At 54.9% G+C, this 17571-nt stretch overlaps 2 protein-coding genes across 6 annotated transcripts; one reads left to right on the top strand and one right to left on the bottom strand.

Annotated features, from left to right (window-relative positions):
• The first annotated feature begins 383 nt into the window (after window positions 1-383).
• ABI3 (ABI family member 3) lies at window positions 384-9703 on the top strand. Its single transcript, XM_052658394.1, has 8 exons — window positions 384-700; window positions 4786-4953; window positions 6030-6206; window positions 7645-7730; window positions 7919-8014; window positions 8173-8300; window positions 8831-8968; window positions 9253-9703. Exons 1-8 carry the CDS (start codon window positions 584-586, stop codon window positions 9414-9416), a joined length of 1074 nt encoding a protein of 357 aa, XP_052514354.1. The 5' UTR covers window positions 384-583; the 3' UTR covers window positions 9417-9703.
• A 357-nt stretch (window positions 9704-10060) lies between these two features.
• Window positions 10061-16800, bottom strand: PHOSPHO1 (phosphoethanolamine/phosphocholine phosphatase 1). 5 transcript variants are annotated; one of them, XM_052658141.1, is made up of 5 exons: window positions 16504-16800; window positions 15309-15396; window positions 13446-13556; window positions 12521-12642; window positions 10061-11816 (listed from the first exon to the last, which is right to left on the bottom strand). In XM_052658141.1, exons 3-5 carry the CDS (start codon window positions 13488-13490, stop codon window positions 10937-10939), a joined length of 1047 nt encoding a protein of 348 aa, XP_052514101.1. In that variant the 5' UTR covers window positions 13491-13556; window positions 15309-15396; window positions 16504-16800; the 3' UTR covers window positions 10061-10936. The 5 variants fall into 5 exon arrangements, with proteins under 5 accessions (XP_052514101.1, XP_052514102.1, XP_052514100.1 ...); XM_052658142.1 differs by having other exon boundaries at window positions 16616-16800; XM_052658140.1 differs by having other exon boundaries at window positions 16483-16798.
• Between the last annotated feature and the right edge of the window lie 771 nt (window positions 16801-17571).

The following is a 17571-nucleotide window of genomic DNA, read 5'->3' as shown; positions in this document are numbered from 1 at the left end:
CTCAGTGTCCTGCCTGGTTCCTTTGGCTGCTGCACCGGCTGTTTTCCATTGTTGTGGCACCACCGCCCTATGGGCCCCCAGCCTGACCCGTCTCCATATCCTCTCCACCCTCCAGTCCCCTGTCTCTTGGTGACTCATCCCGAGCTTCCCAAGGAAACCCCCACCCTCTGCCCTTTCCTCCCCTTCCATGAGTGGAAAATCCATCTCCACCTACCAGAGCAGGCCAGCCCCCTTCCTCCTGTCTCCCACCCCAGCCCCCGCCGCAGCTTCCTCTCCAGGCCCAGGGAGCAATCACAGCCGCCCCAACCTTGGCTTCCTCTGCTAGGAGGGATTGGGGGGCTGGGCCCCCCCCATTTTCTCCCTTCCTCTGGGCAGGGGACAGAGTGGCACAGGCTCAGGGAGTGGGGACTAACTTCCTCTTGTCCCCGTATGAGCATGCCTGCCCCTTGCTAGCAGGTTTGGGTCTTTCACGAAGAGGAAACCAAAAGCAGTGAGAGGGAGGGAAGGCAGAGCAACCAATCAAGGGCAGAGTGAGGTGCAAAACCGGCAGGCTCCCCGGGGAGCCGGGCAGAGGCCAGGGGCCATGGCGGAGCTACAGCAACTGCAGGAGTTTGAGATCCCCACGGGCCGGGAGGCCCTGAGGGGCAACCACAGCGCCCTGCTTCGAGTCGCGGACTACTGCGAGGACAACTACGTGCAGGTAAGTGGAGCGGGTGCAGGCCTGGCACCGCAGCCCCCCAGAGGCCCAGAGCCCACCCTGACAGGTGCTGGGCCTGGACACTGGCTGAGCTATCCTCCCACTCCAGGTCGGCTTCATCCCAGGCCCTTAAATTCTCATGCTGACGCGTGTTCCCAGGGCCTCCTGTACTCCTCTTTACCAGAGCCTCAGAGATGCCCAGGGAAGGCAGTGCTACCACATCCTGCTATAGGCTTCACCCCAGGCTCCTCTCCTTCCGAATCTCCCGCTCAGATCCAGAGGCCTAAAGACTTGTCCTCACACACCTGTTGGTGCCATCATTCCATGTTCATGCTGGCTCTAGGTGAGACTTCAGAAGAACTTCCCAAACATTGTCTTGAACTTGAGATGGACAAGAGAAAACTGTCCCTGATATCTGAGGGAGAGCTGAGAGATGTCCCACTATGTTGGGTTAAAGAGATGGAGTTTGACTCAGAGGCAGGGGCATGGACAATATGACGGCATGTAGCAGACTACCAGCAAAATGCAAGGAGAGTGGCATTTTAGAACAGTTTTCTAAATTGTGGGGTTGTCCCAGGACGGAGAGTAGGTGCTTGGATAAACCCAAGAGGACAGCCTTTATAACAGCCTTGTGAGACAGTATCATTATTCCTGTTTCATAGATGAAGAGACAGCAGTTCAGGGAGGCAAGGTGACTTGTCCAAGGTCACATTGCTTGGCAATGGCAGAGCTGGGCATCAGCCTAGCCTTCCTGACTTCTGAAGCTGAACCCTCTCCTCTCTGCCTTTCCCTCTCTGACATGCTGTATGATTTTAAGACAGTTTATTTGCACTGGGACCTCCCAGCTCCGTAGGAGTGAGTGTTGAAAAAAAGTAAATAAATAAAAGGAGAAAATGCTTATGAGAAAATGGCAGCTTAAAGAGAGATAATGGTAACAGCAGTTAAAGTGCTTTGCACCTGAACTGGCTTCATTGCTCCCTTCAGTCCTCACCCAAGTCTCTGAGGTGAGGACCACTCCCACTTCACAGTCAGGAGGCTGAGCTTCAGAAAGGTTAACTTACTTTCCCAGGGTCTCCAAGCTAATGGTAGAACCCGGATTTGAACAAGCAACTTTGACTCCAGAGCATTCCCCCCCAAACCTCTAGTTGAAAATGCTACTCCCGCTGTAGATATTGAGTGACTGTGGGTACTGAAACTGAGCTGGAATGTGGCTTGTGAACTAGCTGCATTTCCCCAGCACTGGAAGGCAAGCTCCTCCTATGGACTAGGATGGAGGCCCTCCTTCCCATTCCTTCAATAACTTGCGCACATCTCAAAGCACTTCTGGGTGTGTTCTCATTTGCACACATGGTGTGCACACAGAATTTGAGGTCAGAAAGACCTGAGTCCAATTTCCAGCTCCTGGACATGGGGCAAGTTTCCCTTGTGATTCTTATACCTTTCATCACAGTGTTCACATGGGTTAAACGTAATAATGTATTAGCACATTTAGCCCAGTGTTTCTCCCTCAAGAAGGGCAGGATAAATGGCAGCTGTTAGCATCATCAGCATCTTTCATCAGATGGATGAAAGACAAATATAGATATTCAAAGTTAATTCTAGTGAGGTGAAGCAGCCCTTGCAAAAACCCTCAGAGCATCAGAAGCCCTGACCCAGGTCAGAATCCTTGGATTTCAGCTTCCTTCATGCAGAACACTAACTACTAGACTACAGAGCCAGTTACCTTCCCTGACTTCTCCGAGGATTTTCTGAGGAGCAAATGCCTAGGAAGGATTTAGATGACTTCTCAAAATTGGTCTTAAATAAGACCTGGTTCCCACGATCTCCCCCTCTTCCTCACACCGCCCCCTCCATCTCAAGCAGGTGTCAGGAAACCCTTGGGGAATCTGGGGGGGGGACAGGCTGGGGTCAATTGCAGAGTTCTCTGTCAGGGTCCATTGAGTTTGTAGACAGGGTAATTTGCATGATGAATAAATAGTCAGCCATGAAGATGGATCCCAGACCTTTGTTTCTCTAGACCTGACTTTGGGTTAAGACCAAAGCCAGGGGTCGGTAGGTATCCAGGCTCTGTCCCCCCAGAGCTGGGCCCAAGCAGACATATTTCCTGTTTGGACCGACAGGAAAAATCCAGTGATGAATTCCACATGCCAGTCCAGGGAGGGGTGAGTACAAGAGAGGCCAGCTAATACAGAGTAGTCACTGCTCCATTCTGGGCCTTCATTTCCTCATCTACTGAAGGACAGTCTTGAACTAGAATTAGACCTGTTATTCTTTCTGGGTTGATTTCTTTGCCTTTTCAAGGCACTCAGTTATGTATGTTGATGAGATGTAAATTGGATGCAAATAAGCAGTTCTTAGCCTCTCTGGAACAGAAAGGCATGGAGAAGCACCTGAGGGTCTGGTTCTGGGCCCACCCTTTGGTTCAAGTTTCATTGGGGCTACACTGGATGCTTCCAGGTCTCTTTGAGCACCCTGCTTAGATAGATTCTAGGTCTGTTCTCCACTACGGGCCCTGAGGAGCAACTGAAGGCCCTTAACAAGGAGACCTCAGGGTACAGCCTTACAGATCAGTCTGCTGGCCTCTCCCCAGACTTGCCCTGGATTGGCCCCTACCCTCGTGTCCCAACCTGAGATGAGGAAGCTGCCTGGGGAACCAAATGACTAGAGAAACAAACTCCCTTCAGTCTTCAGACACTCCCTGTCCACCCCACCACCACTGCCTGGAAGTGTGACCCTAGCCAGCACTGGGCACAGTGCCTGGCAGGCAGTAGGAAGATGGCCAGCCAGTGTTTGGGTTTGCATTCAACCCACTGATTAATTCACAAATGCATATTCATCAAGTTTCATCTGTATGTTGGGCACTAACTATTCCAAGATAGGATACAGAATAAAACAGATGAGCTCCCTTCGTTCTTAGGGCTTACATTCTAGTGTGTCTGGATGTGTGTGTGTGTGTGTGTGTATGGGGGGATAGATAATAATGTACATAGATAAAAAATTTCAGATGGTACCAAGTGCTATGAAGAAAACAGTAAATCTAATACAAAGTCAATACAGAGGGGGGCTAGGGGAGATCTTAGGGTGATGAGGGCAAGTGTCTCTGAAGACCTGAGTATAACAAGCGCAAAGGCCCTGAGGTACAAGCAATCTCAGCTTGATCAGGAACTGAGACCCAATAGCCAATGTGGCTGGAGGACCATGAGTGAGAGGGAGAGAGGAAGGGGATGAGGGTGAGGAGAAAAACAGGAGCCAGCCTTGTGGGACCCTATATAGGCCCCGGTTATACAGGCTACACTTCCCTGGTGGCTCAGACAGTAAAGAATCTGCCTGCAATGCAAGAGGCCTGGGTTTGATCCCTGGGTCAGGAAGATTCCCTGGAGAAGGGAATGGCAACCCACTCCAGTATTCTTGCCTGGAAAATTCCACAGACAGAGAAGCCTGGTGGGCTACAGGCCATGGGGTCACAAAGAGTTGGACACAACTGAGCAACTAACACTTTCACTATATAAGCTACAGTTAGAAGTTGCTTTATTCTACCCCTCTGGGCTTCAGTTTCTTATCTATAAAATGGACCAAATTACTGGTTCCCAAACACCACCTTGCAGACCAGAGCTAAGCCAGGAGCTCAGGAGTCACGTAAGGAGCTTTCCAAGGTACAGATTCACTGGCTGCATGCCCAGGGGATTCTGGTTAGAAGGTCTGGGATGAGGGCCTGAGGTTGGTTGTTTGGTTTTCAAGTCCAATAATATCTTTTCCAGCCAGTGTTGACTTCCTCTTTCCTTTCTACTGTTCACCATTTATGATCCTCCTAAACAAAATATCTTCAGGAGGGTGGTAGGGCTAATCCTCAGTGTGACTATCTGAGAAGGGTATCTTTACCTCCCCTTGGACCCGGTTCCCAGGGCTGCAGATTCACTTTCCTAATACCCCTTGAGTCCTTCTTACTGCGTCGTTCTTATAGAAACCTCCTCAAACATCTGACGGTAATCGCCTTCTCCCAACTCAGCCCCCAACTTCTTCACACCCTATCCCATCCCAGCCCACAGCCAAGGACCCAGTGGAACATGCGAGGGCTGTGTGTATTTCAGGCCACCGACAAACGGAAAGCACTGGAGGAGACCATGGCTTTCACCACCCAGGCCCTGGCCAGCGTGGCCTACCAGGTGGGCAACCTGGCTGGACACACCCTGCGTATGCTGGATCTTCAGGCGGCTGCCCTGCGGCAGGTGGAAGCCCGCGTGAGCACACTGGGCCAGGTAAGAGCTGGGGAAATTCTGCTCGCCTCAGCCCCTAACTCTTCAGCCCCACCCGGACATCTGTAGCAAAATTTCTTTCCTGCCTTCCTCTACATCCAAATACCCACCTCTATCCCAGACAGTTGGCACTTGTCAAGCTTTTTGAGCTTCCTTGTGTCTCAGGGGTGGGCCTTGCTGCCCCTTTGGACCAGGAACTCCCTGATGGCAGAAATCTTTCTGAATTCCTTCCTACATGATAGAAAGTAGGCTCTCCCCATCACAGTGGCTACATAGCACAGAAAAGAGGCAAATGGACCCTGTTTTCATCTAAACACAGGCGGTGACTTTATAAATATCCCAAAGTCAGACTGCTTGCTTGGCAAGGTCATTCTCAGCCCTGGAAGCACTGCCATACCGCACAGCGCCCCACCCCATCTCGCATATACACCCTCCTCCTTCCTTCCTGAATCCTTGGCCGAGGAATTACCCCATAAACCACATGCATGAAGCTACACATCAGCCTGGCCTGTGCATCACTCACATGTTCAGTGTGAGTGTGTCTTTTTCTCTCACCCCAGCAGACTGAAGTTCCCACCCTCTCAGAGATGTAGGTTTCTCCAAAGAACATTACAAGAGGAAGTTGATTCGCTTGTATTGTCCCCCAAGGCAACCCATTCCAGCATTCTTGCCTGGAGACTCTCAGGGACAGAAGCCTGGTGGGCTGCCGTCTATGGGGTCGCACAGAGTCGGATGCAACTGATGTGACTTAGCAGCAAGAGGGAGAGCTGGTTCAGCCATGATTCTCCACGTTATCTCCCTCTGCTCCCAAACTGGCCCAGTCTCTTCCCAGCACCCCTTAAGGATGCTGTGTTTTCTCTTTTCCTCTGGTTCCTGCTCAGCTAATAATAGCTCTTGTTCTCTTCCACTGGAAGTTGCTCCAAAGTGGCTCTATCCTCTCCTGGCAACTCATCCCAAATGCTATGCGACCTTAGGGACAAAACTCACTCTTTCTCCGCACCTCGCTGCCTCCCATGGCCTCCCCCCGTCCCCAAAGTCTTAAGGGAAAGAGTGCTGTCACCTCCAACTCTGTCACACAGATGGTGAACATGCATATGGAGAAAGTGGCCCGAAGGGAGATCGGCACCTTAGCCACTGTCCAGCGGCTGCCTCCCGGCCAGAAAATCATCGCCCCTGAGAACCTGCCTCACCTTACGCCCTACTACCGGAGACCCCTCAACTTCAGTTGCCTGGATGACATTGGCCATGGGATCAAGGTAGAGAGAGGGGCCCTCCTCTTTCTCCACAGCACAGCCTCTGTTTTTTTAAGGCCACACCTCATGGGGATTTTGTTTCCCCAGTCCATGCCCCAGGTAGTGGAAGCACAGGGCCCTAACCACTGGGCAACCAGGGAAGTCCCCCACCCTCTTCTGCCTCATGACTCCCTTCTCTCTAGAGCCTCAGTTCTCTTCCAGGACCGTGTTCTCGTCCCACCCTGCAGCCCCTTTCCTTCCTCATTCCCTGAAGCCATCGCCCTAAGAGGCTCTGCTGCTCCCCATGGGGCCCCCTTATAGGAGAGGGGGCCCCATCTTCTTCCTTTAAAATTCATCACGACCTTTCTTTTAATAACTGACCTTTCCCCTTATCACATGACCTGCTGACAATGCCACCTGGGCTCACACATACACACTTGTGGGTACAGGATGGGGGTGTGTGTGTGAAGGGGAAGAGCGGAGAGGGAAATGTCAGGGTGCATGAGAATGGTTCCCCAGCCACAGCAACTTCCTCTGTCTGGAGGTTTGAGGTCACTGTGCTGAACAGTCACCCAGAGTTGCTGTGGGGTGGGGAGGGTGGGGGATGTAGGCACTCAAATGAGGACATGCTGAAGACTGGCATTTTCTTCACAGCCCACCTTCTTCTGTGAGGTGGGAGAGGACACACCCTTAATCCCATTTTATCCATTCCTTGTCCCCACACTTCAACATTCCAGATTAGACTGGCTGCTCTCCTGTATCTAAACGGCCCCTTGATTTCCTTAACACATCTCCCTCCAAAACAGAAAGCACACTCCCTCCTTCAGTCGCCAGGCCCTCTTACCAGTAAGTTCTTCCTTTTATCCAACCTAAATTCTTTATGCCTGAGTTCAAGTCCCTTTTGTCTTGTCCCTAGGGGAGGATAGCAGAGGACATCATTCCTCAGGTACCTATTCTTGGGGAAACTCCATCACCATCTGAAGTGCTCTCTTGCACACGAGTTCACAGCTTGTCACTTGTACACTGTACATTCTGCTCCTCTCTGTCCTGAACTCCCCAAAGCCAGTTCCCACGAAAATGACAGGTGGGAGGCTTCTACCTCAACCTCTACCCCCTCAGCCGTGGGCTGGAGTTGGGGTTTCTCAGAGTTAAGGCCCACAAAGCCGAGCGCTCAGCGTCTTTGGGTGAGAGTGGGGCTCAGCTGCTGAGGCCCTGCAAGAGGAAGTGGCCTTCAGATCCTGTCTGCCTGAGCCTATGGCAGATTTAAGGCCCGGTCTGCCAAGAGCAAGACTGAGAGGGGTGGGGTGGGAGAGCCGGCTGGGAAGTGGAAGTCGGCACTTGCTCTCCCTCCTCCCCACTCTCCCAGTTCTCGTCTGCCCCTCCCCCATTTCCTCTCTGGGATGGAGGGGCGCCGTTGCAGGCCCCTGTGGGTGTCAGCCCCCGCCCCCTGCTCCCCCTGCAGGATCTGAGCACGCAGCTGTCGCGGACCGGGACCTTGTCTCGTAAGAGCATCAAGGCACCTGCTACTCCCGCCTCCGCCACCCTAGGGTGAGGTCTCCCCACAGTCGTAACCTGCCCCGCCTCCTCTCCCTCCCCTCAACCAGAAACTACTCCCCGCCACCCGCCCCTTCAAGCCAGGCGCCAAACTTCCTCCTCCGACAGCCCGCCTGCCCGAACCCCTGCTCGCCTGATGCCTTCTCCCTCGACGTCACTTCGCCCCTATCTCCCCACCCCAGGAGAGCGCCCCGGATCCCCGAACCCGTGCAGCCCCCCGTGGTGCCCGACGGCAGACTCTCCGCAGCCTCCTCTGCCTCCTCACTGGCCTCGGCCTGGTGAGCCCCACAGGGTTTAGGTTGGGGCGGTCGTGAAGGTGGATAAAGACCGCGGGCCACAAGGGCGGAGCTTGTGATTGAAGGGGCGGGGTCAGCTTGGGTACTGAGTAGGAAGTTGTCCCCCAACCTAGCAAAGCCCCTCTCTCTCTGGTCTTCAGCAGCGCCGAAGGTGTCGGTGGGGTCTCCATGGCCAAGGGGCAGGCAGCCCCCCCACCCCCTCCCCCTGTTGCCCCTGACTTCTTCCTGCTACCCCCTTCGTTGGAGAAACTGTCTTTGCCCCCACCGGGTAAGGAGCCCCGCCTCCTCCTATCTCAACGTTTGGGGTTGTTTTCTCACCTCTCGAGACTTCCCACCCCACCTCACCCTAGTTGGATCCAGCTGGGCCTATGTCAGTGAATACTTTGTCCAAGGTAGGACAGGAAGAAAGCAGAGGAAGCAAGCTAACATAATTGAGCCCCTGCTTTTTACCAAGTCAAAGCTTCTCATCCATTTTCTTGCGTAAATTTGACCGCTTAGGATCTTCACACTCCCATTCAACAGATGAAGAAACTGAGCCTGTGAAGTTAAATTAAGTGACTTGCTCAAGGCTTGCCCAGCCAAGTGGCAGAGTCTGATCACCCTACACTGTTCAACACTGCTGTTTACTGAGCACCTACCACCCGCTAGAGGCACTGTGGGAGGAGCAGGATGAACAAGGGCTGCAGGCAGAGTGCATTGAATGGGTAGATCCCCGGGCCCTGCTCTCCAACAGTGAAGTTTCTTGGAGTGGATGGGGTTGCCTGTGTCACGCTTGCAGCCTTTCTGCTTCTCTCCCAGCCCCAGAGCTGCCCATGCCCCTCGACCTGCCCCCTCCTCCACCCCTGGACGTAGATGATCTGGAGCTGCCACCTCCACCCCCACCAGGCTTTGGGTCCGAAGAGCCCAGCTGGGTCCCTGATGCATACTTGGAGAAAGGTACTTGAGTCCTGGGACTGAAGGGCAACAGATCGTGGGGTCAGGTTTCCCCCCACTCTTCTAGCCCAGAGCCATTCTCCCTTCCATTTGCAAAGGTGTGACCCTGTTATTCCTCACACACACCCACACAGAAAAGCAGCTGGCCTGATACTGAGTATTAGCTCAGCTGGGGAGGAGCCCAGGGCTTGGTAGAAGGCATCTCCTGCCCCAGTCCCCATGGTGCTCTCTAGAGTTCAGGGTGTAGGCCCCAGCATCCCACGGCACCCTCTCCTCTCTCCCTCCAGTGGTGACACTGTACCCATACACCCGCCAGAAGGACAACGAGCTCTCCTTCTCTGAGGGCACAGTTATCTGCATCACCCGCCGCTACTCTGATGGATGGTGTGAGGGTGTCTGCTCCGAGGGGTCTGGATTCTTCCCTGGGAACTATGTGGAGCCCATCAGCTGACAGCCTGGTCTCTGCGATGCTGATTCAAAGCACTGCCTTGAGTGAGCCTGAGTCCCACACCAAAGCCAGCTTCACTCAAGACTGGACCAGGCTTGCACACCTCTGGGCTGTTAACTGTTGTCTATCCCTTCCCCCCATTGCAGTGGGAGGGGGTCCTGGGAGAGGTACCCAGAAGCCTGCTAGAGACAGGAAAGAACTGGAAGCCAAGGTGTTTGGTGATCTTATCCACAGGAGACCCTTCGACCATGCAAGACAGGGTCTCCAGCTGCAAGTGCCAACTTGGAATAAAACTGGTGACCTCTTGATGATTGCCCGGCAGGGTGGGGTGCGAGGTGTGCCGAAAGATTGAAAGGTAACCCGGTTTTTAGGCTCCCGGGGACTGAGTCCCTTTGCCTGCCCTAAGCAGGAATATCTCCCGTCTCCTCCCTGCTTGAGCCCTCTCCCTGAGACCCTTGTGCCACTCTGTGAAGACAGGCTGCACCCTACTCTTTTGCCTGTTCCTTGCTTTATGAATTCAGTCTTGGTTCCCCAAACTGGACACTCCTCCAAGAGTGGAGCCCAGCTCCCTCACTTAAGTGGGGCTTTCTGAGAGATCATCTCACCCTCATCCCTCAGACTGCGGCGCGAGAGATCTCAGTCACCTCTGCCCCTTTTCCTCCTTTATAGCTCTGAAACACCGGAAGGGGAGGGGGTTGGGTTTCAGTGGCTCTGCTTTAAAACATCATGGCTTTCTGTTCCATACGGGAGGGGAGGGGTTCAGAGGGTCCAGTTGGCGGGGCGACTTTGGTTAAGTCCCTGGTTTCTTGCTGCATAGAAGAGGCTGGGGTGCGAGGAGGAGACGTCGTCGCGTTCTCTGAGGTCCCTGGCTGGCCGGACCCGAGCCCTGGACAGTGTACTACCTCATTCCACCACCAGGAGGCGACTGTTCCCTCTGGCATTTCTTCCTGTGGGAACGCTGACAGCGTGCGTGGGGGGAGGCAGGAGTGTAGTGTAGGGTCACAGACGGTAAAGCAAGACCTAGGCCTGAGACTGGCGTCCGTGGAGAGCACCATCTCTCCGCGGGGATTCCGGGGCTGAAGGGACGGGGAGAGGAATTTCAGGACCTGGGTCCCCCTGACAGAAGTCTAGGGGAAGGAAGTCATGTGGCCCAAGGCAACAGTTAATGAAACACAGTGGGAGATGTTCCTTCTCTACTCTGCCAGGCAACCTTTTCCCCCCAGTTGGGAGGGGACAAGGTTTTTGGAAAACACTGCTGCCTGCTTGGGTCTGCGCACCACCCTAGCGGGACCAAACCAGAATTCGCTGGCAGTGGAACTGGGGGAGACAGCCAAGCTGGGTTAACTGCATAGATGGGGACAGCTCCGAACTCTCTCCTCCAGCCCCCAAATGGACGAGCTCCGGATTCCGGAAATTCCCGGAGGGACCCACCAAAACGAAAGGGAAAGGGAATAATAAAACTAGGTTTGTCTTTCCCTGTCCCCAGCCCCCTTCCCGCCGGGCGCCCCCTGCAGGCCGCGTCCTCAGCACGTCTTCAGCACCTGTTGCAGATGGAGGCGCACTTCGGTGGCATTTTCCCAGGGTACCACGCTGGCGCGGAAGGAGCTGGGGTCAGCCTTCTGTGCCTCCTGGATAAGGCGGTGCATGGGGTAGCCGCGGCGAGGGAAGGCCACATCGCCACCGGCCAGCAGCCCCATGGGACAGAAGTCGTTGGCTCCGTCGCCCACGTAGAAAAGGCGCTCGAAGTGCACGCCGTCGTGGGCCCGCTCGCGCAGGTAGTCGCTGAGCACCTTGTGCTTGCACATGTTGGCGGGGCAGCGTGCGCAGCTGTGTGAGTGGAAGGGCCGCAGCGCCAGCAGCCCCCTAGCGTCGGGCCCGGAAGGGTTGCTGAAGATGCGGCGGAACAGGCCTTGGTGGCCGGCGGCGCGCAGCGCGCTCTCCACGCCAAAGGTGTTGGCGTCTGAGATGAGAATAACCTCAAAGCAGGAACCCTGCTTGGCCACAAACTGCAGCAGTTCGCCCATGCCGGGCGATAGCGGGATGGACTCGTAGACAGCGCGCAGGTCTCGCGGCCGCACGCCCTGGTCGCCCAGGTACTGGAAGACGCGCTGCATGTACTCGTTGTAGAAGCCCTCGCGGTAGGTGGCACGCAGGCTCTCCGGGAGCCGCTGGCCCGGCGCCACGCGCACGATCGAGTCGTCGCTGTTTTCGTCCACGATAGTCTCATCAAAGTCGAAGGTCAGGAGGAAGCGCGGCGAGCCCTGCGCAGCCATCCCGCCGTCCTGGGAGCAGGGGAGAGAGGAGCAGGAGGAGGAGGGAGCAAGCGAGAGGGGGCGCGGCAGGAGCCGGCCCGGGAGAGGCAGGTTAGCGGGCCACGGCCAGAGATGCTGGCACATCGAAGACCTGAGGAGGACCCAAGGCTGGTTAGGCTGGTTAAGCAACGCCGGCGTCCCCACCCCTGCCTTCCCTGTCCACCCTCTTGCACTTCTGTGTTAACTGCTCTGGGGTTTATCCTCAGGGGACCATCCTCCTGAACCCTGAAGGGCTTCTTTGGCACCTTTCTTCTACTCTCATCTGGGGCCATGGGGGCTTAACCAAGGTTCAGGAGAGTGGAAGAGTGGAAGAGCAGCTTCCAAGGAGTCACTCCGTTGGGAAGGTTTCTGGACTAGACCATTCTAGAGACTTCCAGTGACCCCTTGTTGGTGGTGGACACAGGGAAGGTGGGAGGGACTCTCCACTCCTCTTCCCTATTCATTCATTCATTCAACTGGAGCAGATCTGTCACTCCACTTTTCAGCCATGTAGAGCCGATGGCTTGTAGGACTGTGATGGACAGTAGAAACCAGGGAAGACTTGTTGGCACTACCCAAGGCATGTGGGCAATCAGTGCCAGACCTGGAGAGTGAGGTGCCTGGGCTTCCGCATTGGCCAGAGAACTGGATTTTAGCTCTTGGAGGAACCAGTTAGGTGGACTGACCACCCAAAATCCAGGCAGGGTCTGTGAGCTGCTTCCAGCCAGGTGGCCCTGGGCAGGGGTCCAAGGATGGAACACAACTTCTCTGGGGAGTTTCAGGGCCCTGTCTGACAGCTCATCACTAATCACTTGCCAGTTCCCTGGGAGGAACTTGTCAGCAGATGGGGTTTCTGCCCGAGTCCGAAGCAAGCAGGCAGCAGGAGAAGCAGTGGGACTTGGGGAAGTAGAAGTCTCCCGCACCAGGCCACGACATACCTGGGAGATGGGTAAGGAAGAGGAAAGAGAGCGGCAGTGGCTGAGAAGGCAGAAGGAGAGGGAGTGGGGGCATGGCTGCGGTGGAGGGGATGAGGAAGGGCTGGGGAAGAAGAGGGCCAGGAGGACGTCATGCTAGGGGAGCACAGGGCAGAAGAGACAGGAAGAGTAGGGGTGGGGAGCTCCAGGAAGTCAAGACCATGGGATGGTCATGTTAATGGGGGATAAGGGAGAGGATGCGGGGCAACATGGCAAGGGTGAGGGCATGAAGGCAAGCATGTGGAGAGCAGAAGCCCTCTGCAGCTTGCCCCTGCCCCAGAGGGACAGCAAGCAGACTGCACAGCTTCCGAGTATCACTGTGCTGTCTTCTCCCTCTCAACATTCCACCCCAATTAGTTGAGACAAAACCACTCCTCTTTCTAGTTTCTTCCTAACTCCCTTTCCAATATTCCTGTGATGTTTACAGCCTGGCACATCCTGTAAAATGGAAGTCCAAGGCTCCTAACTTCTGAGTTGAGATTTGAACCTGGCTATCTGCCTCCCTAACAGAACTGTCCCTTCAATTTCATGCAGTCACTCTCTGGTCTCACCAACATCTATCTGAGTTTCAGTGGCCCAGGATTCCTGGAGTTGAGGATATAGAGCATCAGGGACCCATGCTTGGGATGGAAGCTTTCAGGGATTAGTGGAGGCTCAACAGAGGTGAGAGCAGGCTTAAAAGAGGCTGGATAGGGCTCCTCCCACCCCATGATGGGAACATGGAGCTGAGGCCTCATCCTAAGAGACCCCTGGAGGGACCCACTTACCCGAGACAGGCATCGGAGGCCAGCAACTGGAAAACACCCGCTCATTGTCAGTACATCACCCTGAGCACCACCTGTAGGGATTGTTGGCCTCCAGCCGTCGGTCCAGAGCTCCTGACAACCATACAAGATCCGTGTGAGGGTGCCCGGTCAGGTGGTGTTGTTTCTACCACCAACATCCACCTGATCCTATCCCCTCTCCTGAGCCTCAGGAACCACTCGGTAAAAATAGCCCATCAAATAAGCTAAGGACCACAAGGCCCTTGCTAGGCATCCTCTTAACAATCCCTCATGATGCTGGAAAGGTTACAGATATTATTGAAGACCTAGAAAGGGTAACCAACTTGTACAAACATCACCCACTATATATGGCAGAGACAGATCTCAAAACCAGATCTCAGAGTCTGAGACCAGTGTTTTTTTTCTCTATATGTTCATTGCCCCTTTCTTGTGTATGGTTCATCATGGTTTACAAATCAGCTTCACTTATATTCTGTCCTTGCTCATCACAATTCCATGGATTCAGCAGATGAAAAGGACTCAGAGATTAAATAACTTGCCCAAGGCTACGATGTTTCCTTGGGGCAAAGCCTGGTTTGTGAACTCCTGGCCACAGCCTTGCCTGCCCTCTGTCCTCAAAAAGGAAGAGGCAGATGCCCAGGGATGGGCATCCACTGCAGCTGGAGGGCTAGGACCCCTGGGTACCACAGGTGATCTAGGACTGTCTCACTCCCTGGTGCTTCTAGAGACTGGCAGTCCGCCAGGAGTCAGGTTGATATTTCTGCCAGATTTTGCTATGTGACTTTGGGGACAGGATTCGGCTTCATGGGGGCTTCACCAATGCTGCTTCAAACCTACAAGTCCCAGTTGCTGCCCTCCACCCTGGGTTTAAATGAGAGACTAGATGCAGCTGGGACACAGCTGGACGGCGACTGTGAGCCAGGAGACTAGACAGGGGAAGGAGCAAAGGTCTGGCTGGCTGCTGCCCTCTGGTGGTGAGAGTGGGTGACACTGGGTACCCCTCTGACTTTGTCAAGGTGACTCTCCCCAGACCATCCCAGGACAGCAAGGAGAAGCAACAGCTTCTCAAGAAAGAGACGGGGACTTCGCAGGAGCAGGGCACCAGTTAGAGGAAGGGCTCCCTCCATCTTGAGGTACCCCATCTGTCCCCACTCCCTGGCTACACATGCAATGTGGATTTCAGCCTTTTCCCTAAGAATTTGTAGTCTAGGAATCTAGTTGTGGACAAAGCTGAATGGGACAGTGGGCAAAAAGAGGGAAGGGATTGGGAGAGGAGACACAGGTCAAAAATATGGGAGAGAAGGGGAGGGAGGCATGTGAGGTAAAAGAAGGGCATGTTTGGGGGGTTAGAGGTGGAAGGGCTGTCCCAGGTCCCATCTAGATGGACTTTCAGCCTTCCAGAATCCTGGCTGATATCACATGTCCCCCAGGGGACAGGTGAGTCCAAAGAGGAAAGGTCAAAGGATGCCACACCCCTTGTAAAAACAAACACGGACAGACACATGCCAGAATGATATGAAGATAAAAGGATCTCCAGGAATCACCCAGAGACCAGCTTTCATTTCTTTGCCCTTGATTCTTTTTTTTTTTTTAAATTTGGTGGAATAGTCTACTTGTTTTTAATCATGTTCAAAACTTCTCAGCAAAAGTTAGGTTCTTTTCATCTAATACTAGTATTCAGGGAAACCAGATTGTTGGTGAGTTGCCCTTGTTTTAGTCCCTAGAGGTCTTCCCGTCAAAATTGAGAAGGCCATGCTGCAACACCCACCCCTAGCCCACAGTAGTCAGAGGCACCCCAGGCCCCGCTGAAATCTGGCTCTTGGGACATTCAGAGAGGTCACTCACCTCTGGAAGCTTTCTCCTGAGTGATTGAATCCTCTTGTGGTCACCGAATAGGAAAAGGGGGACAGGACCTCTGAGCTTTTCCAGCAGGCTAGAGCAAACGACAGAAGGGTTTCATTGGGCTGGCAGGGAGTCCATATTCTAGTTCTACCTAAAACCAGTGTTTCCCCCACCCCCACACTGGCCCCTCGCACCCCTGCACCTTTTTACACAAGCGCTGTTACATTATATCCATGGGAATAGGATGGGAGGACACCTTTGGGATGGGGAAACAGAGTTTAAAAATTCCCATTAATGGATGGTTGGAGGCCACAGGGCAGTGTTCCACAAGAAACTGCAGGATAAGGATGTGGCAAAGGCAAGGATCCCAGAAATACTACAGTAACAAGTCCTCTGCTTAAGACTAGGTCTCCTAGCATCAATCACTAGAAATCACTTTCCACCACTAAGGTGGAATTCTCCCCCTCCCCCAGACAGCACTCCCAACTTCACCATGGTTTCTTCCTTGGTCTCTTCCTTCACCACTAGCAGTGAATAAGAAAAACAAAAGCCCAGAGAGGTCAAGCTAACATCCTGGGTCACACAGCATCAGAATCAGGATTAGAACTAGAACTCAAGGGTCTCTGCTGCCTCTTGGGAAAACTGCAGCCAGAACTTCCTCTATTGCCTTGGAGACTCCCCTGGGTTGTGAGCTTGTTGTCCTGACAGCTGGGTTGACGTCCTGGAGCTCTGGTGCCAGTGAGAAAGATAGGACCAGGAGTCACCTCTGTGTTTCCCTGCCTGGGGAGACAAGCTAGGAGGGGATCTTCAGTGGGCAAGGAGGTGGCAGCTGCCGGTGGAGTCTGGGGAGAGATATTTTTAGAGGTGGCTGGAGAGCAGGCACTCTGGCACACCCCCAGCTGGCCGGTGCTTCGCTCCAGTGCGGGGCGGCGGGGGGTGGTGGAGGGGGGACAGTTCGGGAGCCCAGGGGACTCGTGGGTGGCAGGGAGCAAGGAAGCACGGATTCCTTCGCCTTGTCTGTGTCGGGAATGGAGCGATAGCCAGACACCTAGTCCCTTGGGTAGGAGAGGAACTCATTCCTCTGCTCCAGCGACTCCCCTACGGACACGCGCGTGAAGGAGCGCTCTCAGACCCAGCGCAGCCCCCACCCCACGCTGGGACCCCAGCCTTCCCCTACCTCGGCGAGTCCAGGACTCACGTGGGGAGCGGCGGCGGCAGAGGTCTGTCCCGGCTGAGTTTGGAGTGTGAAGAGTAGGGGGACACGGGCTAGCTGAGGTATTTGGGCTCAGGATGGAGCAAGGGGTGCTTACAGGAATTGGAGGGGATGCGGTGTCTTATCCACCCCCGGATTTCTGGGCTTCGGCTATCACGAGTCCCTCCAGTCCGGAGGGGCCGTGGATGATATGCGTCTGGGCCGTCCCCTCCACTTGCCCCCCATCCCCCCGGGCCGCCGCCGCGTCCCCTTTAAATACCCGGGAGCCGGAGCCGGAGCCGCGGCTGGCGCTGCGGCTGCCGCAGCACCGGAGCCCCCCGCAGTCTCCGCACGTCACAAGCGGTTGTCCAATCACAGCGGCGTCGGAGCACATCAAAGGGGCGGGCCGCCGGTAGGCCACGCCTCCCCGCTGCTCCACAGGCTCCCGGAGCGCGAGCGAAGGTGGGATTGGGCGCCGCCGGGAAGGGTAGGAGGGTGAAGATGTAGTGCATCCCTTCAGAGGAGCGTGGGTGGGGGGCACCCTCATTAGAGCGGCTGCTGGGCTCTAGGTAAGTCCCGCCCACACACCTGGAGGTGCCAGGGCAATGGACTTTCTCCACCCCCGCCTCCAGAGCTCAGATCCCCCGGACTTGCAAAAATGCACTCCCACCTCCAGCCCTCATTCTGTTCTGCGCTCCTAAGCCCGAGGGCAGGCTTCGGCTGACCCCGCCCAGGGAAAAGCAGTTCCTCTCCCGTGTGCGCAAAGCTGGACTGGCTGGGTGCCCTCTGCCCTCCGGGCGCAGTCGCTTCGCCCCGCTACTTGGGACCCTGGCCCCGGTTACAGGTTACAGAGGCCTGCGGACTTGCCCGCTCTCCTATCCTGTATACACTGAGTTGGGGACCAGACTCTGCCCCTTTGCAAGTAGCGTTGTAAATAAAAACCCCGACTTTCTCCTCGCTTCTTGAGTCCTTTCCCGGCCACACCCGCTCCACCCTTATGCCCTCCCACCCTGGTGAGGAGTAGAGATCACGTTTAGAGAGGAAAGAAATTTACTGAGAACACACTATGAACCC

Source organism: Budorcas taxicolor, chromosome 19 (assembly GCF_023091745.1).
Source record: "Budorcas taxicolor isolate Tak-1 chromosome 19, Takin1.1, whole genome shotgun sequence".
In the NCBI taxonomy this organism is placed as follows: domain Eukaryota; kingdom Metazoa; phylum Chordata; class Mammalia; order Artiodactyla; family Bovidae; genus Budorcas; species Budorcas taxicolor.
Note: the sequence above shows the minus strand (reverse complement) of the source record. Positions and strands in the feature narration are given on the sequence as shown.

What these genes read in the sequence shown, in the direction of transcription:
- ABI3 (XM_052658394.1), top strand. Translation starts at nt 584, where the DNA reads ATGGCGGAGCTACAGCAACTGCAGGAGTTTGAGATCCCCACGGGCCGG. An exon ending in TCCTCACTGGCCTCGGCCTG is followed by an intron (nt 8,015 to 8,172) that starts GTGAGCCCCACA and finishes TCTGGTCTTCAG; the next exon opens with CAGCGCCGAAGGTGTCGGTG. An exon ending in ACTGTCTTTGCCCCCACCGG is followed by an intron (nt 8,301 to 8,830) that starts GTAAGGAGCCCC and finishes CTTCTCTCCCAG; the next exon opens with CCCCAGAGCTGCCCATGCCC.
- PHOSPHO1 (XM_052658141.1), bottom strand. Translation starts at nt 13,490, where the DNA reads ATGAGCGGGTGTTTTCCAGTTGCTGGCCTCCGATGCCTGTCTCGG. An exon ending in GCCTCCGATGCCTGTCTCGG is followed by an intron (nt 12,643 to 13,445) that starts GTAAGTGGGTCC and finishes CCCATCTCCCAG; the next exon opens with GTATGTCGTGGCCTGGTGCG. An exon ending in AAGTTCCTCCCAGGGAACTG is followed by an intron (nt 11,817 to 12,520) that starts GCAAGTGATTAG and finishes GGTCCTCCTCAG; the next exon opens with GTCTTCGATGTGCCAGCATC.